This window comes from Suricata suricatta, chromosome 8 (assembly GCF_006229205.1).
Source record: "Suricata suricatta isolate VVHF042 chromosome 8, meerkat_22Aug2017_6uvM2_HiC, whole genome shotgun sequence".
NCBI classification, from domain to species: Eukaryota; Metazoa; Chordata; class Mammalia; order Carnivora; family Herpestidae; genus Suricata; species Suricata suricatta.
In genome coordinates this window covers 126,286,634-126,309,241 of record NC_043707.1, presented here as the reverse complement: position 1 = coordinate 126,309,241, position 22,608 = coordinate 126,286,634, and the positions used below count along the sequence as shown (strand labels likewise).

Here is a 22,608-nt window from a genome sequence, read left to right as displayed (position 1 = left end):
CATACCCCTTCACTGTTGCTTTGAGCAGATTATTAACAGTTTTATAATCTTCATTTAGTTGATTCTTCAGACGTAATATACGACAACGTTCTACCACACACTCCTTACACAGGGCTTTCACTAGAGGGAATGAAAGGAAATGGTTCACTCATATACGGAACTTCCTCCCTTAGGGGTCACTGCTTCACAGTAAACAGAATTCTAAATCAAAGTCACATGTTTTGGCGGCAGAGCAAATTAGTATATATCCTATATTACATAAGTGATACAGATTTCAAAACACCAATATTGTTGTGTACACAGCGAACAAGAGGTTAAATGTCACCATACGCTACAACTTCTGGCACCAGCTACTACTTTACAAGAGTTGGAGGCATATTTGACAAGATGGTAAACAGCGGAGGCTCTAAGCTGGGGCACGCGCAGAGGGGCGTCAACTACAAATGCAGTATTAAACGAGAGCTTCATGGGGGTATGAAACATTGGAACGTGTCAAAGCACAGAACACTAACGGGAAAAACACCACCAAGCCCCCAAACTCCCAGCTGTAGGAATCATAGGAAATGCAATTTTTCTTTTTAGTGTATTTACTTTCAAGGGGGTGGAGAAGGGCAAAGAGGGGCAGCGAGAGGAGAGAGAATCCCAAACAAGAGCCCCAAGTGGGGTTCAAGCGAACCAGCCACCCAAGGCCCCCTAAACTGTGATTCATTGTAAGATCTAATCACTCCTTAGTTCACGGGCCGTGAAATGAAAACAAACTGGGAAGGCAAAACTCCAGATGTGTGCGAGAGAAGGTCTGAGTCCTGCAGCTAAACGCCAGTTTTCATGCAGCAAATTGTACACATTCAGAAAAGAGCGTTTAATTCAGGAGAAAGGGGGAGGGTGGCCACACAATTTTGGCCTTGTGTTGCCTGTTGCTCATTAGAAAGGAAAAGTGTTTTGAGGAGACACCACAAGGAGCAAACAGACTATGGATACTATGTGGTTATATACAGCTCTATACATTCAAGGTAGCCTCAAGTAGCTTCCATTCATAAGCTAAATGAACAATCTAAAATACTCAGAGTAGATGTGCAAGCCACCAGCACTTTGAAGAGTACTGTACAAAATACTACCTCATGGTTTCCTCAAAAGGAAAATTCTGTCTTTGAGGGGGGCAAAATCCACCATCAAGCCTCAAAGCAAAGTGTCACGTGTGTGTCTAGCACTATATATATATATACATATGAGGTCTAGGAGCACCTGGCTGGCTCCGTCAGTTAAGCGTCCAACTCTTGGTCTTGGCTCAGGTCATGATCTCACAGGAGTTTGAGCCCTCTGTCAGGCTCTTGTGCTGCCTGCACGGGGCCTGCTTGGGATATTCTCTCTCTTTCTCTCTCTGCCCCTCCCGTTTCTGCACTTGGTCTCCTTCAAACATATATAAATAAACCTGAAAAAAAATCAACTTAGGAGGTCAAATGCTACATAACTTCTCTCACTAGCAAACCCTTTCTGCAAACTATAAGGAACATTTGGCGGCCTGGCTGGCAGTGTGGGTCAGATGATCAGAGACCACAGGTGAGGATTTAATGCGTTCCCTTTTCCACAGAGAAAACACCTCGAATTACCAGTTAGTCTCGGTCCTCCTCCATATCGACTATAGAAAATGTCCGCCGCATATTCCGATATTCTCTTCATAATTGATATCTTATCAGGATGAAGCTTGTCATGGGAACACAGGCACGCATGATTATCAATAGGCTTGGTGGGTGTCGATTCATCCAACCATTTCTGTAGCCACTCGAGGGAGACAAATTCATAGGGCTCTGAGGAAGAAAGCAGAGGAAAGCGCCTATGTATTTTCACAGCTTTTTGACGAAGTGATATTCATTTTCGTCAAAAAATAATACAAACTCTGTCCAAAGTTGGCAGAATCAGAAGGATCATTATTCAGGGAAAATGTCTGAGGAGCAGCATATACAACCCCATTTAACTAACCCTCTTCTAGGTCAAGGAGCTGTGCACGAGAGGCTGCACAGGTCCCTGTGAGAGAGGCTGGTATTATTAACCACATTCCACAAAAGAGGCACCCACAGAGAGAAGTGTCTTGCTTAGCAGCACAGCAGGGCTCTGATCACGACACCCACGGCTGCTGCCTGTCAGTCACGCTCCGCACATCGGCTCGCATGTCCTGCGCCCTCATTCCCTACTACGTTCATTTCATAAATTATTTTCATCAACACTTTCACCAATATGTGAAATACATCTGGAAATGAAAATAAAAATGCTGACTGAGTTCGATGTTAGAAATCAACCTCAAAAAAAATTTTTTTTAATTGACCTCATCAGCTGTAACCACACTTTTATAAGCTGGTTTTATCCACCGAACTTTTCTTGATCCAAGAGGATACTGATGTCAATTAAAATGTATTTGATTTGCCCACCCTGATCTGTATCATGAACTATTTACTAAATAATATGTATCAAGAAAGTAAGCTATTTCTGCAAATTCCAGTATGAATTAAACTAGAACTGAACTGATACCGACTTTGACGTTGCAAAAATTTAGGCAAAACCAAACCATCTCAAAATGTGTTTTCATTTGGGAAAACAGAGTCCAAGAGTTCCCTAAAAGTTAAAAATTAAAGACAAAGGGCCAGCTTTGATTACTTACAAAGATCTCCAGTGAGTCCCAGCATAAAACATAGAAGAAAACATACAGAGATTGAATTTACGTAATTGTATTATGTACTACTTCTGATGAGATCTGAGGGGTAGACAATTCAATGCAAAGCCCATTCTGACCAACAGTATACTTCTCTTAGAGTTAGTGACAAGTCTAGAAAACTACTTTTCATTTTAAGTTCAGTGTGAAACACTTCAATTTTTACAAAAACAAAATTCAGCATGATCACGTCCCGTATTTGTTCTAAAACTACACACGTCGTCAACTGAGCCTTCTGAGGGATTGGTCAGCCCTGATGCAGCTGCAGAGAAAGAGCTCACGACTGCCAAGTTGAGACCAAGGTCTAATCCAAGTTCTGCCACCAAGAAACTGAACTTGAGCAAGTCACTTAGACTCTCTATGCTTCAGGTCTTTTATTTGTAAAATGAAGGTAATAATACCTGCCTTCTACCTACCTCACGGGGATGTTGTTGAATGTAAAAGATAAGATATGTGAAGCATTTTGAGCTTTTTGGAAGAAAAGAGATATAGAAAAGTTAATCATACATTCACACAATATATAAAGAGGAGACCTTAAGATTCAGTATAGGTAACATGGTTGTGGCACTCTACCATATATATAAGATATGGCTAATTAATTTCAAAATACCTCCCAATTTTATTTGGCATTTATTAAGTTTTTAATCTGCCAGGGACAGAGTACACCAGGTTATCTTAAGAATGCAAAGACAAATGATCTCTGTCCAAGAAAGCAAAATAAAAGTCTTAGCATATCTAATCTTTTCTCAAATATAGGCACATAGCTTAAAATTTTTATTAACCTGAAGGGCAAAGGAAGGAAAACTGAACTGTGACACAGAGCAACATACAAGAGCCATTCACCAGGCGTTCCCCTTTCCCCAGGTGCTGGGGAGGGAAGACCAGACCATGCCCGCTACTGCTACCTGGAAACAGAAGCCTTAAGGTCCTAACCCTCACACGAGAAGGAGTCCAGGAAGTACACCAAGCCCTCCATGCCAAGGGCCGTCGGCTGGAATTGAAAGCCCAGGGCGGCTGTAACCCGGACCCGTATGGTAACAATGTGGCTCAAAGGCAGTCTGTGTGAGACATTTTCCAATCCCCAACTAGAACCCCACAAAAAACTTGCAAGTGAAAGTTATCATTTTGGTTTCGAGCAGTTACATGTGAATTAAAAGTAAGACATGAAAATCAGAAAAACCACATCTGATTTTATAGTAAGAGGAGGAAGGAAGGAAGAGAGCAGAGAGCGGGTCTGGGGTTCTGGTGGAGTCCCGTGTTGTTAACTGTACTGAGTTTCTAGATTCGGGGTTTTACTGTGCTGGAGGAACCACGGAAGGAGGAGGGGCTGTGGGTCACACCGCTCTGTCTTTCTCTCCACTTTCAATCTCGATTACTATAAAGAGTATCAGTTTCTGCCAAGAGTTTCCCAGAGAATCAGGGATGAGCTCGTGTCTCAGGAGTTAAGGCAGATCTGCTTCTGGAAAGCTTCTAAACTACTGACCTAGGGAGACTCGGGGCAGGGTCTCTGTGATCCGTGGCCCAGCAAACCACCTCAGGAGTGCCTTCCCGGGGCACGAGAAATCAAGCACCACAAAGGGAAGAGCACTCTAATCAGCAAGGTGGAAATACGGAACTGGAACTGTGTCATGTCTCCCCCTCCACACAACAGGAAAGCTGGCTGTGGTATTTTCCAAAGAGAAACGTACACTTTGGTTTAAGGTACGGGAATTATAAAATTCCACAAAGACTGTGGCATCAAAAATATTTGCAACACTTCACCTAGAGGTAATTTACCATTATTTAGAGATAATTTATCTAAATTTCAATAAAAAGGGCTAAAGTGTTTGTGTTCCCAAGGAGACATGTATTTGAAGATAAGGGGCTCTTCTTTTACATAAACGTTCACAAAGACAAATAAGAGTTAGGAAACGCCCAACAAGGCCTTGGATTGGCAGCACAAACCACGGTCATCTGCTTTTGGATTTTTCAACACTTAACACAACACAGATTTTCTACTATGTATGTTTACTGCAAATGGGAGGGGGAAGTTCCTAATTGGTAAAAGCACTGATAACAGAGAGATATTCTCAGAATACAAGAACGGTTTCTCACAGACTGAAAGCAGCGAGGAGACGCACAGTATGTGTCAACCCGACACATCGCACCTTGGGACACTGTGGTTTTAAGAGAGTGGTTCAAAACTGCATTTTACGATAGATGCAGTTAAGTCCCGGTCTCTCATCCAGTGAATGCAAGAAACCAGGAGTACAGTTCAAAAATCAGATTTCTAGATCTCAACTCCTCTGAATAAATTTAGGGATCTGAATCATATTCATGTCCAAACCATTTCCTGTAATATTAAGGTCAGGCTCATTCTTTAGAATAATCCCAACCCTTGGGACAGAGACAAACACAAAAAAAGGTCAGAATCAAATAAAAAGTGGTTTAGAAAGAACTTTTCAGAGTTACTCTTATAGATTTGGCAATTTATATTCATCTTTTAAGTTACACCAGTAATGTAAAAATAAGATATCCAGAAGACAAAATCACAAGTACAATTGTACTTGAGTATTTATTTTTTAAAATGAGGATTAAATTGCCTCTCTTCTTTACGTAGGTACTGGACATGGGGAAGTCTGTCCATGAAACGACAATGACACATCATTACCAATGGCACTGTGGCCTTAAGAAGTTGGAATTTTCTTTCTAAGGCACTAGGTAAACTAGAATAAACATACACGGGAAAGGGATAAGCTGGGTTATGTGGGATAATTCTTAAGAAATTCGGGGTCAGCAGAAAGCTCTCCTATACTTAGCATATTATCTGATATTAAATTTAAAATTTAGTGTAATGGTATCATAAAAAATAGTACATAGAAAAGACTCCTGGGCAGGGAGTAGCTCCCATAGCCCAATTCGATTTACTTAAGAACAAATTAATATTTCACAAAACAGAAATACCTGTAAGACTCATACATATGCAGGATGCTGACCTAAACCCTATAATTTGTTAAGAGCTTCCCATTCTGAAAAGTACATGATAATGAAAACTACACGGAATGCTATGCATCAGATTATTGCTGGTTTACATAGTAATTTTATAGGGCTCAAGCTGGCGTTAGCGGGTTATGAGAAAGGGTAGCGGAAAGTCTGTTCCTATACGTTTGTGAACACGAAGGAAACAAGGCACACAAGGGCAGCAGTGCTGTCCCAGAATATCTTACAGACCAGCTCCAGCAGGTAACCTTTGGTACAGCTCCTTAACCTCTTCGTGCTTTGCTTTTCCTTTATCCACACTTTGCTTACGCATCTCAGCCATTTCAACACACCACTCCTCAAACTTGGAATTATCCCGATCTACCAGCTCTTGAAGAAAGGCTATGCAAAACAGAAAAGACAAAAACTAATGTTTTCGTGTTTTCAGAGACACAGAACCATGCCGATCTCTAAACTGTATCCAATACTGGTTAGGATTCTCGTGGCAGTTTCCTACTGCGGTCTCCTTTTCTGTGAGAGATCTATAACCTGAAGACAAAAGTAAAAATGGAAACAGCCACTAGAATGATACTAGGTAATTCCCCATCTGGCTCTCTATGATGTTAACAGACAACTGGAGCCATCAAATGGCTCACAAATATTACTTCGAAACAGACGATGCCACAGACCACAGTCTAGCAGTAGGTAAGATGACAATTTACAAATGTCCTCAGGCCTGTAGCAACACTTTCCCCACCCCCTTTTTAATTAAGGAAGCTCTAAGACCATGCCCATGGTGTCACTTCAAGTCCTGACCCTGAGATCAAGAGCTGCATACTCTACCAACTGAGGCAGAGGGCACCCTGCTAGTAGGTAAATCCCCCTTGTATGCTTTACAAATTAAGCCACATGGTTCTTAAATACATGTTTTCTTTACCTTATAGAATTTAAGATTTTATTTATTTTTGAGAGAGAGAGAGAGAGACAGCATGAGAAGGGGAGGGGCAGAGAGAGGGGGAGACACAGAATCTGAAGACCGGCTCCAGACTCTGAGCTGTTACAACAGAGCCCGATGCGGGGCTCCAACTCACAAACCATGAGATAATGACCTGAGCCGAAGTCAGATGCTTAACTGACTGAGACACCAGGTGCCCCTAGAATTTTCTAAATTGTGTTTCATTTTCTTTGGGAGGGGCAGGGTCAGTGGAATAGTTCTGTTAAAAGCTCCTTTATTTTTTGGGTACTTGGGTAGCTCAGTTAAGCTTCTGAGTCTTGATTTCCTCTCAGGTCACAACCTCAGGTTCCTGAGATTGAGCCCCATGCACAAAGCCCACCTGGGAATCTCTCTGTGTCTCTTCTCAATTCGTGCACTCTCATTCTTGCTCTCTCAAAATAAACATTTTTTTAATGGTGCCTTTATTTGAAATATTTTTCTAAGATTTTATTATGGATCTGATGTGGGCTCTGTGCTGACAGTAGAAGCTCAACTCGGGGCTCAACTCACAAACCACGAGACCATGACCTGAGCCAAAATCAGACACTCAACCAACTGAGCCACCTAAGAGACCAAGAGTCACACTCCACCAAATGAGCCAGACAGGCACCTCTACTTTAAAGCAAATTTGTGATTATATTTACTTTCACCAACATTTACTATCTGCAATCAACCTATTTTAATAATTAAAACAGTAAGTTTTTATTTTTATAAGTATTGTTATACATTTTATTTATTCTTAAGAGTGCGAGCAGGGGAGGGACGGAGAGAGCGAGCAGAACAGATGATTCCCAGAGGGCTCTGTGCTAAGAGCAGCAAGCCTGACATGGGGCTCGAACTCACAAACCGTGAGATCATGACCCGAGCCAAAGTCAGACGCTCAAAGACAGAGCCACCCAGATGCCACTAAAGCAGTAAGCTCTGGTCACTGACCTGTGGGCACAGTATTCTAACATATTTGCCTTAAACGACCCTGGAAAACTGCTTACCTGGTACCTGAACAATTGTGGTGGGTCTCTCTTGAGTCTGCAGTCTATACACCAACATGTATGCATTTCGAGAGCAGTGAGTTCCTTTGCCACACTTGGGTTTACGTGTCTGCGACTTAGAAGGTTCTGCTGAGGTGGAGAAATAAAAGACCACTAAATTAGAGGGCCTGCAGTATATTCATTCTTTTGCTGGGGAGGGGGAGGGGCACAGAAAACAAATTTCTATAATACATATTCAAGATCTGAAACATTACAAGGCAAAACAAATTCAACACGCTCTTGAGAGGACTTGAATATTTAAACAGGCCCACTGCCCTACCCTTCTTGCCTATCATATTCCATTTTTAAGAAGATGGTAAGAAAGTACTCTTTTTCACAAAGAAAAACCTGGAACCAAATAACAGGTACTACTGCTATGAGTTCGTTTTAATGTTGGTCTCAAATTAGGAAAATGAGTCCATGGGTGCCCAGGTGGCTCAGTCAGTAAAGGGTCTGACTCTTGATTTCGGCGTAGGTCATGATCATGCAGTTAGTGAGACCAAGCCCCAAGTCAGACTCTGCGATGACAGCGCAGAACCTGCTTGGGATTCTCTCTCAGAATACATAAGTAAACTGGAAAGATTTAAAAAATAGGGGCGCCTGGGGGGCTCAGTCAGTTGGGTGTCCAACTTGAGCTCACGTCATGATCGCAGGGTTCAGGAGTTTGAGTCCTGCCTTGGGCTTACTGCTGTCGGTAGAGAGACTGCCTTGGATCCTCTGTTCACCCCCTCTCTCTGCCCCTCCTCCACTCACACACTCACTCTCTCTCAAAAATGAATATTTTTTTAAAGGATTAAAAAGCTGAATACGAGAAATCCAGATGATGACAGAGAACACACCGGTGGTTCCCAGAGGGGAGGAGGGCAGGCAGATGGGTGAAGCAGGGGACGAGGATTAGGGAATACAGTGGCTGATGAGCACTGACTGACGCACGGAACTGCTGAATCCCTATTTGTTAACTGCAATTAAAATAACAATTCAACAAAACATTATTACAAATATATATGGATTTAACTGCCCAAAGAAATAAAACAGCATGTTCAAAAACGTGAAATGCTAAGGAGTATAAAGACTAGCCACTGATCTCTATGAATTCAGTAGCATGGCGCTCATTCAAGAGTGTTCTGCATGGCAAGTGGACAACATGAAACTGATCTTCAAATCGGTGCTGAGGACAGAGGCGGGGAGGAAAGGGACCTTCCGGCGGTAGGAGATCCTGCTGACTTCTTAGGAAATGAATGGCCAGATCTCCAAGTCATGAGGTACTTGTGTAAACTCGATCTCTCTCAGACCGAGGTCTCACAGATGGTTTCTGCCTCTCCTTTCTCACTCATCCCTCTCCCACGTTACAAAGGAAAGATAAAACCTCACCCGGGGATGTAAAGAAAATTCTCAGCCATGGCATTAAGAGAATGAAATTTTGCTTTTTATTTGATTCAGGAGTTTTCTATAACATACTTTAAAAGAAAAAGCTCGATCTTAAGGCAAGGGGAGGAGGGAAGGAGAAGGACAGAGGGAGGAGGATATTGGGAGGAAAAAAAGGAATAAGCTCAATCTAAAAGTACTTCTACTATGTAGAGCTTTCTGGCTAAAGATATCTTAAGTACATTCCATTAAAATAAAATTCTGCAGGGTCAGTTACAATGGAAATACTAATATGGGAGAAAGGGGGATGACTACAAATATCCTCCTATAAACAAAGACCAATTTATATGTCTCTGCAATAGTGGATATTGACTCTCTGTTAACTAATTTCATTTGGATGCTCTTAAAAGTGATGTTCCAGTTTCACTAGGTCAGAAATCACATTATTTGGAGCTACTTAAAATTATAATTAAAATGTCAGATTTTAAAACGTGCAAGGAACACAAATGGTCAATATTCTTATAGAGAATACAGGAACAAAAACTTTGATGACCACCATTACAGTGAATTAAAAAGGTCAGGAGCATATAGACAGCAAAGAGGTAGCTGGGCATTTCTAACCAGAAGGTATTACAATTTAACATGTTCGATTCTTTGTAGAAGATGGAATATAAAAGAATTCATAGACTTTCATGACAGAATATAGGAGAAAATGATTCATGGAATATAATGAACAGGATTTTCTGAGGTTTGTTTTTTTACACTTATTTGAGAGACAGAGCATGGACAGGGGAGAGACAGAGAGAGAAAGAGACACAGAACCTGAAGCAGGCTCCAGGCTCTGAGCTGTCAGCACAGAGCCCGATGCAGGGCTCGAACCGTGAGATCATGACCTGAGCTGAAGTCAGACACTTAACCGACTGAGCCACCCAGGCGCCCCAAGGATTTTCTGCTTTTGATGAAAAGCAAACAGATGAAAACTGTAATGTGCGTTGCAAACAGCAGTGAGTAGTATTAAAACACTGGAATGGAAGGGGGCCCCTGGGTGGCTCGGTCAGGAAAGTGTCTGACTTCAGCCCAGGTCATGATCTCATAGTTTGTGGGGTTGGGCTTTGTGCTGACAGCTCAGAGCCTGGAGCCTGGTCTGGATTCTTTGTCTCCCTCCCTCTCTTCCTCTGCCCCTCCCCCTGCTCGTGCTGTCTCTCTATCAAAACCAAATAAACATTAAAAAAAAAAAATGGAATGGAATCCTGACAGGTGTGGAGTCCCTTGAACTATTCTAACACTTAAGACTACCAGTCTGTAGCAGATAGGACAGCCTTACCAATGCTTTTAATCCTACAATTCTCTGACTAAAATGAAGATAAATCAAATAAACCTTATGAAAGGAGAGTCAAATAAAACCAAGACATAATTATTCACAATTTAAAGATACATCTCACTTTTGTTCCCAGAAGGAGTCTCAAAATAAGAAAGATCATAAGCAAATGTTAAGACTTTGAGTGCTACTAAGATAGGAGGGGAGTAACACCACTTTCCATAAACACCTTATTGTTCTTTAAAAACAGAAAATCTCTCTCCAAATACAAGAATATGGGTGCTGCTTAAATATCTGCCGAATGAGTTACACATGTGCCTCGAGTGCCAACTCCAATGCCATGCTCCTCCCTGACACCTTGGGTGAGTGGTGCTCCTGACCCATGAAGAACTGTGGGAGGAGAGACCCACCCATTCCCATTCCTTTTCTCTAATTTAGAGTCCAAACCTCATCCAAGAATGACACCCTCGGTGAGAGTGATGAAATGGTCAGCCCTGATGGCCCCTGCTGGGAAAACTGCGCTGCGCTAGGGAAGGCACAGGTGCTCCGGCGCAAGCGGAGACCAGCTCCGCAGACCTGATGCGGTTCATGGCGTGCTGCTGACGGCAGCCCTCATCGCTCCTGAATCACAAGCAGCTCGCTCCCCAGGGGCAATGCGCCGCACTCTGGGGAGCGTCGGGTACTTAACAGGGAGGAGTGGGCACTGCTCCCAGAGCAAAGGTCCCCTGCTAGAGTTATTTCTCCAAAATAAATCTCCCAACACAAAGAAAAGGACTGCAAATCCTACTGTATTAGACTACTACTCATCATGTTAAGCTTTATAACCACTATGCTCTCTCCCACCCTGCCTCCAGCCCACAATGAAAACTGACAATATTTTGCCTTCAAACGACACTGAAAACATTATGAAAAACATTTCTGGAGGAAAAAAGAATTTTTTTTAATTCGGGCATTGCTAACAAAAGATGCTCAGAGATTTTTACATGTGTTTAAGAAATGCAAATATCCTTAATAACCCATACCAATCTTGGGCCACAAAATATTTTATCAAAATATTTCCAGTAAAAAAAAAAATTTATATTTTAAAAGGGCACTCACAACTTAAAGGTTTTACCTAGATCTTCCTCAATCCCTAGTTGTAATTTCTTCCCCTCCATCTTTTCTATGTCTTCGTCATTAAATTTATACCATTCACCGGACTGCGGATCTTTCACGTGGGCAATGTAGTGGCCAGAATACGCACTCACTCCTCTGTGTATGAGAACCGCACTCAGTTCATACACATAGGACCCACCTGGAGAAAGAGAAAGGGAGAAAGTAAAAGACATTTTGGAGAATGATATTTCGTCTCAGATCCTGAGCCTTAACTGGAAATATTCAAGTTGTCTTCATAGTTGATACTATCTGAAACATGTCACGTAAGATTTACAAAAAAGTTTAGTTTTACAAAGTAATGTAGTAGATGGTCTTAAGCGCCTCACTGCATTAACTCCACTTCGCCTGCAAAATATACAGATGGGAAGCTATGGCACCGTGGACACCCAGGTCAGGGTTCCAACACTATTCTAGAGTGTACTCTGCTATTCTGCATGAACTTGCTCAACTACATACTTACCGAGAATCAGGAGATCATATTCTTGTCGCAAAATTACTTACACAAACTAATGAGATGGAAGTGTAAAATTAACAAGTATATCATTAACATCTTTCTCCATCATTGAACGTTCTAGGGGTGCCTGGGTGGCTCAGTCGGTTAAGTGTCTGGCTTCGGCTCAGGCTATGATCTCACAGTTCGTGGGTTCAAGTCCCGCGTCGGGTTCTGTGCTGACAGCTCAGAGCCTGGAGCCTATTTCAGATTCTGTGTCTCCCTCTCTCTCTGACCCTCCCCTGCTCACGCTGTCTCTCAAAAATAAATTTAAAAACAAAACAAAATTATGTAACTTGAAGTCAAAATTCTACAGAAAGGTTTAATGTTAGATTAAGTTCACCTGAACAGATTGCTTCTCAGCCTGTTGGCTAAGATCAAGTGTAGGTTCACCTGAACAGAGAATCGATAAAGTCGAAGGTGGGGCTAAAGAAATTTTGGAACGCAGAACAAAGCAAGAAGAAAGAATGTGGATGAGACAACATTTAAGATATAATGGTTGAGGAATTGTTTAATACCTTTTGCAGGGAGGATAAATGCCTTTGGAATCTAGCCCAATGGGTCACAGCGACACTGCAACCCCCTCAAAACCATAGAGAAACTCTCAACAGAAGACAAAACCGGCCCCAACTCCTCGCCAGGAACGGAAGCGCGGCAACCAGAGGTCTCCCGTACCGGGTGAACGAAACAGCCCACATTAGGAAAAATAAATTTCACAAAAACAAAATACAGACCATTTTCAGACAATGATATGTGAGAATAATTTGCCATCAAAAGACTCTCTTGAACAGAATTTTATAAGCTCTAATTCAATGTAAAAAAAAAAAAAGTGACTGCAGACGGAAGGTCTAGAATGCAGAAGGGAATGATAAACCAAAGATGCTGGAAAACAAAATACCAACAGTCTTACACACAATAAGGTGCCTTGCCTTTGTGTTTTAAAAGGCAGAACTTAAAAAAAAAAATACATGAAAAAAAGAGCCTCTGGGTGGCTCAGGTGGTTAAGGGTCTGACTCTTGATCTCAGCTCAGGTCATGAACTCACACTTCCTGAGTTTGAGCCTGCATCGGGTTCACACTAACTGTGCAGCCTCCTTGGGATTCTCTCTCTCTCCCGGTTTCAGTCCCTCCCCCATTATGCTTGCTCTCTCTCAAAATAAATAAACTTTAAAAAGTTATTTTAAAAAAACACATATGAAAAATAAGCAATTTAGGTAGGAGAGGATCGACCACTTCGTGGTTAAAGGTCCTGGTTGTTTTGATTTTTTTTTTCTAGCTTTTATTCAAGTAATCTCTACACCCAGGGGCCTCAAATTCACAGTCCTGAGATCAAGAGTCACATTCTTCCAACTGAGCTAGCCAGGCACCCCAAGGTACTTGTAGTGATTACAGAGGTAAAGACATTAAGTCCAGAGTTAAGCGTGTGTGTTATAATTTGTGTTAACTGATGAAAGTACAAATAGTGATGTCAGACCGTTCAGGCTATATCCACCTAGGGTGCTGGTCCACACTCCACATTTTAGGGCTTACCTGGACTCACCCACCTACTGTCCTTTCTACCACACTGCCCTCTCCCATTACCACATGGTAAAAGGTGAAGCAGAAAAAACCTCTCCATCTCCCCAACCTCAGGAACCCTAAAGAAAACCCATTACCCTGAACAGAGCAACAGAAAGAAAATGGGGGCGGGGAGGGGGGATGTCATGGTGTTCATATCAGGTTCTCGCAGCCTGGGTGCGCAAGGGGACCTCAGCACTGAACTTTGCTTGTGCTGGGACCTAACTAGCAGGGATCCCAGATGCCTGGCCGAAGTAAGTAAGGTCTCCCTGGCAGAGGGTGGCGTCATGTCAGCCCTAAGGGAAGCCCCGCAGATTTCCCATGTGTGATAACCAGCCTGCAATCACAGATAACCACGTTCAAAAGAAACGTGACAACAATAAACCCCCAAAATAAGCCTGCACAGCATTGTAACAGTCTGTCATGGATTATAAAAGTAGGCTTTCTAGGTGTCAAGTCAATTCACAGGGAACCATAGCACATGATGCAAATTTGAACCAGAGGAAAGATCAGTACTTAAGGGTGAGTGGACTAACTGACGCAGATTGGGATTCAATTTTTTGGTATAAACCTGCAATTCCCCAAATTAAAAGGGTTGAGAGGCAGACAGACACACACCTCTGATGGTGTTTTTCTCTAGCCACCTTCCACCACAGCCCAGATAAAGGAGCCGGGCGGGGGGCGGGGGGGGGGGGGGGGGGGGGGGGGGGGGGGGGGGGGGGGGGGGGGGGGGGGGGGGGCAGACCATGCAAGATTGCATCGTGGACTAGGTTTCACCGGGCAGTATCCCAGGAGGAAAAAGGTAAATAAAGTATAATGTTGAGGGATGCAAACTTACATCGTGAAACACTAAAGCAAAATAAAAATAAAACATTGGGGTACTTGGGGTGCTCAGTTAAGCCCAGGTCTCATGATCTGGGCACAGGTCATAAGCTCACAGTTTGTGATACTGAGCCTGGCGTCAGGCCAGAGCTTGCCTGGGATTCTCTCTCCCTTCCATGCATGCACACTCTCTCTCAAAAATAAAAAAATAGAGGAGGAGCCACAAAAGCCACATTAGTGCCTATGATTTGAGGGGAGAGAAGGGGGTGTTGCTGGGAGGGCCACAAAAAAGACTCTACAGAACTGGCAAACTTTGCTTCCTGGCCTGGATGCAGAGGTCCACTGTGTGAGAATTCTCCAAGCAAACGTGTATTTTGGACTTTTATGAATGGGTTGTATCTTATTATAAAGAGACAGGAAAAAGCAACAGAGCGATGGGTATGGTGCACACAACAGCAGGACAAGGGAGGGTGTGCCCCCCCCCCCCAGGATGGCTACGGGAGAGAAGTGGGAGGGATCACCTGAACAGGAGTTCTACACAGTATTCCCTAAATTAAATCATCATGATAAACATACACATAGAAGCAGTAACCATGACTGTGTGACCAAGATACAACACAAAAGTTTCCATGTCACATCACCGTTGTTGGCCTGAATTTGTACTTATCAATTCATTACCCTCAACAGCTTCAGAACTCTGGCCATTGTGGACAGCCAGTGGAATCTGTTCTTTAATGGGTACCTATGTTACTTGGATCTCACGTTTGTCTCTGCGTTTTGCTTAACTGTACTTAAAATGTTTAGTTGTGAGAGAGAGTGAGCTGAGAAGAGGCAGAGATGGGGGGGAAGAGGGGGCGCCAGAGGATCCGAAGCAGGCTCCCTGCTGACAGCAGAAAGCCTGGTGAATGGCTCAAACTCATGCAACCGTGGGACCATGAGCTGAGCCAAGGTCGGTCATTCAACAGACTGAGCTCCCCCGGCGCCCAGCTGACTGTACTTAAATATAGCTAGTTTCTTCTGAAATTCTATAAACTTTATATTCAGCTCCCAAACTCTTCAAGTACGTTAAAACCTCCAAGAAATATGGCAAAAGTTCAGTTAGACAGGGGCTAAAGGTTCAAAGAATGGGGGACCCCTTGGTTTAGAGGAGGCCTCTGTAGATCTCCAGGCTCACTGTTTAAAGAAACAAGTAAATTCTCCTCTACAAAAGACTATCTTTTAGATCTATGTCTTCAGCTTTATGTGGATATGTATCTATAGACACATATAAATAATACAGGAAAATAAATACTGGTGATCTATCTGGTCACAGAATTACAGGTAGTTTTTATTCTTTATGCCTTCTAAATTTTCCAAATTATCAAGAATGAACCGAACCCTGTGCATTAACAAAAATTACTGTTTTTCCTATTTAGAAGGTTGTACATTTGTACAGTGAACATTACAGCAGCCTGTTAAAGACAGGTCTATAAATACAAACTACTGGATTAATTTTACTAGTCTTAGCTAACAATTCTAAAAGAAGACAATGATTTTTATGTTTCATTTAAATATTAAGAGATTATTATACTTAGGCAATGCACACATTAAATTTAAATATTTCTATAGATGGGGGTGTCTGGGTGGTTCAGTTGGTTGAGCATCTGACTTCGGCTAAGGTCATAATCACACAGTTTGTGGGTTCGAGCCCTGTGTCAGGCACTGTGCTGACAGCTCAGAGCCTGGAGCCTGCTTCGGATTCTGTGTCTCCCTCTCTCTCTGACCCTCCCCCTGCTCAAGCTGTCTCCCCCAGTCTCACTCTAAAATAAATAAACATTTAAAAAAATTATAAATATTTCTACAGATTTTTTGACCCATCAAGTTTATTTCTTAATCATCTTGTGTTCCTTACAGTACAAATTGGACAAATACATAATAGATTTAGTACAATAAGAACTAATCAAAATCATACAGTGCAAACAAGGAAAGTGCTAATTTTACTAAGTTTCTGGACTCAGAAACCAGGAGGCTATCAGACATCTCTAATTTTAAACAGGAAGCAAACCACTGCCCAAAGTGAACTATAGTTAAGTTATTCATTCAGCCAAATATAAAAGTAACAAAGTCCAGGTGCAAAGTCTGCAGCTGTATTCTTCCGGTACTGAGGTGGGAGGTGTAAATTTCAAGCCACAACACTGACAGAGCATCACATGTTTTAAAGTTTAATATTCAGTACATCATTCCCCTACCTATCCAACTGGCTTTTTCAAAGGTTTTATTTTACACTTTGTCTCTACTGTAAGTTGCCTCCAGAAGCTTTCTATGGAAAGAGAAAGAACTTAGGATATTAATTTCTGTATTAAAAACATAACGGAGAGTAAGATCCATCTGAGAAGAGATATACAACAGTCCTTCCGATCAGGGCAAGTGGGGCAAGAGGGGAAGAAGTCTCTCCACCCATCATTACCCTGCATGCTAAGGTGAGGACCACCAGAAACAAAAGGGTAGTGAATTATTTGTCACAGCATCCTAGAATACCTCAGTGGTCACAGATTTGAATTAAGATCACACATATAGAAATGTCACCTAAAGTTTTTGATTAAAAGTTAAAAAAACAAAACATGAATGGAGGCAGCTCAGAAAGATTCAACTTTATGAGGAACTACAGATACGGGTCTGACACTGAGGGACCACACTGTGGGTTCAGCCAGTAGAATGCCTTCTCGACTTCTTACTCTTTTGTGCCCTTAATTATGTAGATACTGATGAACCGACTAATCTTTGCTGTGCACTTACTCATGGGGAATGGAAGTAACACATGTCGGCTTACCAAAGCAGCCTTGGTTTCCAGACAGAGGTTAGCAAATACAATCTAGTCATCAACTGCTATTCTGTATTCATCACAAGCAGATCACAAGTTACAGTCTCTGAGTAAGAAAATTATCACTACTCGGTTCAAATATTACCTTTATGTTCCACATAAGGCTCCATGTCCAAAATTTCTGAGAAGCCAATGTAGGTATTCAGCTTCTTCTTATGTCCAGTTTGCCTAACCAAGAGGAAAGCTAATTATATTTGTATTGAAAACAATCATAAAACAATGGATAAGCGCTATCGGTTATTTTAATTAAAAACCTCACTGGCAGGTAGGTAGGCTTCATTTAGCAATCTTGCTCAAAAACCTGTATGACTAGAAGCCAACATAATGCTGTCTTATAATTAGTGAAACATAATAGATTAAAATTATGAACTTAAAGTGGTGATTCTAAACTGATTTCCTGAAGTTTTAATTTAATCACAACACACTGCCTTTATTTTGATTATAAAATCAAAGATATATTCCCATGGGGGGTTGGAGCATTATGTTAACAACTACACATTTACTCCAGTTCTTAGACAGAAATACAGAACATCAAGATAATTCACTTCTTACCTGTTTGTTCTTCTCTTCTTGTTTTCAAAAATCAATTAATAGAATAAAAAATAAGGACTCCCTCCCTTTCTAGCTTTCATTCATCTATGTCTGGTTTACCCAAGAATTTTGTGATCAAATGAAGTTGCTTTTACAGCACCAAAGACTTAATCATCCATTTCCTATATAAAAGGTAGCTACTTTTTTACATGGACCTCAAGTATACTGTAGTATAGAGGTGGAATTTAAGGAAAGGTATTAAGCAGGCTGTGTTTTAGCTTATGGGCAAGTAATAAATTGTATCATGAATCTTGAATGTATCATAGATAAGCTGCTATATAACGATTGCCACCTCAGATAGCTGTGAAATTAGGTGATTAGTTGGTACTTAACCTTCTAATTTCTGTATAAGTCTAATTACATGAAATAGAAGTGGGGGTTTTGATTTTTTACTTTGCTTTTCTGTTTGGAGTGTCATTGTAACTACTGTATTGTAAATGATGGAAAATAATTGCATATGTTAAAAAAAATAAATTGTGTTATATTAAAAAATAAAATAAAATAAAACTTAAAAAAAAAAACAAACAAACCATGAATTACTTACAAGTCAAAAGGACAGGCCCCACCTACATCTTTCATCCCCAAATCTAGAGCTTCAAATTGTAAGTATCTTACTACCTTCTCTATGGTAAAATCTGCCCACATCAGTCCACACTGAGCAACCAGCCCTGCTACCCTGCACCTGCCTACCTGTCAAAGACAAAGCGCATCAGCTGTAAGTTCAGGGTGCAGGGAAGGCTGAGGAGTCTGATCTTCCTTGTTGCGTTCTGTTTACTTTGACAGTTTTCACAAAAGTAGCGATTGTCTCCTTCTAATTTTTCTTCCTGCTCAGAAATAAGACATATTGGTTAAAGAAGGAAAAAAAAAGTAGAGGGTGGAAACGTTTTTTTTTTTAAGTGATCAAATCTCTTATGAAAAGGCTAACTTCATTATCATTAACAGCACCCCCCCAAGCTGTTGAATGAGTAAAGGGCCAGGATGCGTAAAGGACGCCCACAGTAAAGGCCCTGCTTGGCAGTGATACCAGTTACTTGCAAACAACTTAAAATTGATGTGCTTCTTTCCAAAATGTATGATTTTTAAAAAATATTCATAATGTTTATTTATTTTTGAGAGAGAGAGAATCTGAAGCAGACTCAGGCACAGAGCTTGACGTGGGTCTCAAATTCAAAAACTACAAGTTCATGACCAGAGCAAACCCGGATGCCCCTAACCCACTGGGCCACCCAGGTGCCCCTAAGGAAGTAGGTTCTAAAATAAAAAGAATCATATATACTTTGATGCAACAAAATTAATTTAAAAAGAGTGGGAAATGGGTGGAAATTCCATATGGACACCAGAACACACACACACACACACACACACACACACAAATAAATTATACACACACAGTTAAAATTACTGAACCACACTAATGAGATAAAACTAAAAGAAGAATGGCAGGAAATTCAGTGTTACAGCTTATGCTAGTTTCTTTCTAAATTGTCCCTGCGTGTCCCCTAACTCACTGTCCCGTCCCCCTCCTCGGCGTCCTCGGCCAGCTACACTACCCCTACCTCCCTCATCACCTATGTCTCCATATCCCCGTTCGCTCAATCCCTTGATTTTATCCAGCCCCAAATGCTGTCCCCTGAACATGTCCCAAAGCAAACTCCCAATTCCTCTCCCCACCCTCCCCCTCCCCCAGCCCTTCTCACAGTGGTTCTGGCAACTCGATGCTTCCTGGCGCTCAGACCAAAACCTTAGCAAACTTTGCCTCCTCACTTCTCCATATCCAGTCTGCAACTGTATTAGCTCTACTTTGAAAATTCACTGAAAATCCAAACACTACTTCTCACCTCTTCAGCTAACCCTTGGTCAAAGCCACCTCCGACTCTGTCTGCCCTGACCCCACTTACAGCCAACTCTTTAAGACACACCCAGGGGCACCTGGATGGCTCAATCAGTTAAGCATCCAGCTTTGGCTCAGGTCATGATCTTGCAGTTTGTGGGTTTGAGCCCCGCATCGGGCTCTATGCTGACAGCTAGCTCAGAGCCTGGAGCCTGTTTCAGATTCTGTGTCTCTCTCTCTCTCTCTGACCCTCCCCTGATCACGCTGTCTCGTTCTCTCTCAAAAATAAATAAAAACATTTAAAAAAATTAAAAGACCACACCCAGAGTTACCTGTTCAGACCAGAACTCCCCTCTGATTAGCACCCCCTGGTGGCACCTCACTGCACTCACAATAAGAGCCCAAGCCTCGGGCAAAGGCCCGTCCTAGAGGACCCTCAGTTGCAGAGATAACTTCATCTTCCTCCCCTGGCTCATCCGCTTCAGGGCCACGGTCCTGCTGTTCCTCAAACCACCAGGCGCAGTGCGCCTCCTTCGTTTCCTACACAGCTCACTCCTTCACGATCCATCATTTTATTTCTAACTGTGACCAACCTACCCTCATTCCCACCACATTCTCCTTCTCCCTCCCGATTAATTCTTCACCACACTACATATTATACTTATGCTTATTTACTGTCCTTCCCGAGTCCCCAAACCACGACATATATAAGGCAAAAGTCTACTGTCTGTTTTGCTCACTAGTTATCCCCAGCCGCTGAAAACGGCGTGAAAGCAGTAAGTGCTCGATCAATATTGAGCTGAATGAATTCAGTAAACGAGTATTTGAAGCAGGCTAACCATTGTGCTAAGAAAAAGAGAAAAGGCACAAAAATATTTTAAGAGGTGAAGCTGTATGATTAGCCCATCTACTGTTAAGTGCTTATTCCCACTTGGTAACAAAGGTTTCCTCTAAGCAGCTTTTTCAACTACACACAAAAGGGAACCACGTCCATTTTTTCCACATATGTCTAAACACACAGAGAAATATGGGGTGGAGGGATTTAAGAATGACCACAGCGATTTTAAAAAGAAAACTGTATCCCACACACTGTGGTTCTCATTAAATGAAAGACAAATTAACCAGGTAGTAGTGGAGCTTAGATTTCCTTAAAAGACTCTACCCCTCCGAAATACACTAGTTTTCACACATAACTTCACATGTAAAATAACCTAAAAATAGCCAAAAATTATTTTAATACACAGCCTGCTTTGACACTTTAAAATTTAAGAAGTTTGGGGGCAGCTGAGTGGCTCAGCTGGTTAATCATCTGACTTCCGCTCAGGTCATGATCTTGCGGTTTGTGGGTTCAAGCCCTGCATAATGCTCCGTGCTGTGTGGAGCCTGCTTGCATTTCTCTCCCTCCCTCCTTCCCTCCCTCCCTCCCTCTCTCTCTCTCTCTCCCCCCCCACTCCCTCACCCCCACCCTGCCTCCCTGCCCACTCATGCCCTCATATCTCTCTCTCATGACAAATAAACTTAAAAATTTTTTAAATAAAAATTCACAGTTTCTTGTAGATTATGACATGAATAGATACTTCATACGTGGAAAAATCTGAAGTAGTGAATTTAGCCATGAAATTTTTTAAAAATTCAGAACAGTATTTGTTAATGAGCAGAAAGAACTATATACCTTTAAAAATTCCGAGATACAATCGGTTAACTGTTTATGGCCTTGGATATTTAACTCCAGTTCATAAAACTTTGATAAAAGCTTAGACTCTCTGCCACATTGGTTGCAACTATAAAAAAAAAAAAAAAGAGTGAAAGTTACGATCAGTTAAGATCAGAAGGAAAATAAAGTTCCACTGTATTACATTCTAGAACCATGGAAAGAAGCATTTACTACCTTGGTTCTCTTTCACGGAATTTACACTGTGTGTTAAAAATAAAAACAGCAAGTGCTAGATGAGGCATATATTTCATGATCAGGAAAATGTCCCGAGGCATTCTGCAGGTGCTCTTAGGCGCTCCAGCCGGCTCCCATCTTGCTCTCAGCTCACCCCACAGCCACATGGTCCGCGGCAAGATCTCAGCCACACCTAGCTCTCAACATCTGAATGGGTCCAACTGCATTTAACAAGTCAGTTGTGTTCATGTTCCCCCTGGATAATTTCAGGTCCAGTGACAGCCCACAAAGGCTACAACTTGAAACTGAACTGAAATTCAGATCCCATATGAGGAACTGGCTTAGAATAAAATGCTCCCTGGGAAAGAGGAAACACACTTACACAGTCACGTAAGCATATTCTCCACAGAACTGCTGTTGGACAATGTTCCGCACATCCGGATTCTTTTGTTTAGACAAAGTATCTTCCAAAAGAGACATAAATAGCTTTGAAAATTCTTGGGCATCCTACAACACAAGTTTGGGTTAATTTAACAAGGAAAAAAAAAGAAGAAACGTGAAAGAAAAGAGAAAATGAAACCAAAAGAAAAATCTTATCTTGATTTTCAATTTCTGATACAAATAAGCAACAAATGATACGTTCCAGTAGCTATCTCTATTTTGAAGGCAGCATTTTCAAATAAGGACTAGAGCTACGTTGAACCAGTTTGTACCCTCACATGATTTTCAGAAATGGGATCGCGGAGAATGTGTCAACTGCTGGAAAGCTCATAAATGGTGTAATTCCAAATAGAAAATAAATCTTAATTTTTAAAAAGGATTTCACTTCATTTCCTCCTACAAACATTCTAAAGAACCCCTGGGTACTATTTTATATTAAAAAAAATTTTTTTTTAAGGTTCTTGGTTACTTCCTGGGAGTGGGATTGGGGAACCTGCTGGGAAAGAGTCTTTTTCTTCACCTACCATCTTACTCAGTGGTTGAAAGTTTTGGATTAATGTATATTTATTGTAAAATAAAATTTATTTTTGCCATTCTAAAAAAAAAA

General features: G+C 41.7%; 1 protein-coding gene across 1 annotated transcript in view; it reads right to left on the bottom strand.

Moving 5' to 3' along the window:
* The window catches only part of USP48 (ubiquitin specific peptidase 48), a 79,469-nt gene that overhangs the window by 31,317 nt on the left and 25,544 nt on the right, over positions 1-22,608 (bottom strand). Inside the window, exons 5-13 of the mRNA XM_029945883.1 lie at positions 21,943-22,067; positions 21,345-21,453; positions 18,532-18,665; positions 17,336-17,418; positions 11,482-11,661; positions 7,646-7,774; positions 5,915-6,064; positions 1,608-1,805; positions 6-120 (exon numbers count right to left, since the gene is read on the bottom strand). Coding sequence (XP_029801743.1) covers positions 6-120; positions 1,608-1,805; positions 5,915-6,064; positions 7,646-7,774; positions 11,482-11,661; positions 17,336-17,418; positions 18,532-18,665; positions 21,345-21,453; positions 21,943-22,067 — 1,223 coding nt within the window. The remainder of the gene's footprint in view (positions 1-5; positions 121-1,607; positions 1,806-5,914; positions 6,065-7,645; positions 7,775-11,481; positions 11,662-17,335; positions 17,419-18,531; positions 18,666-21,344; positions 21,454-21,942; positions 22,068-22,608) is intronic.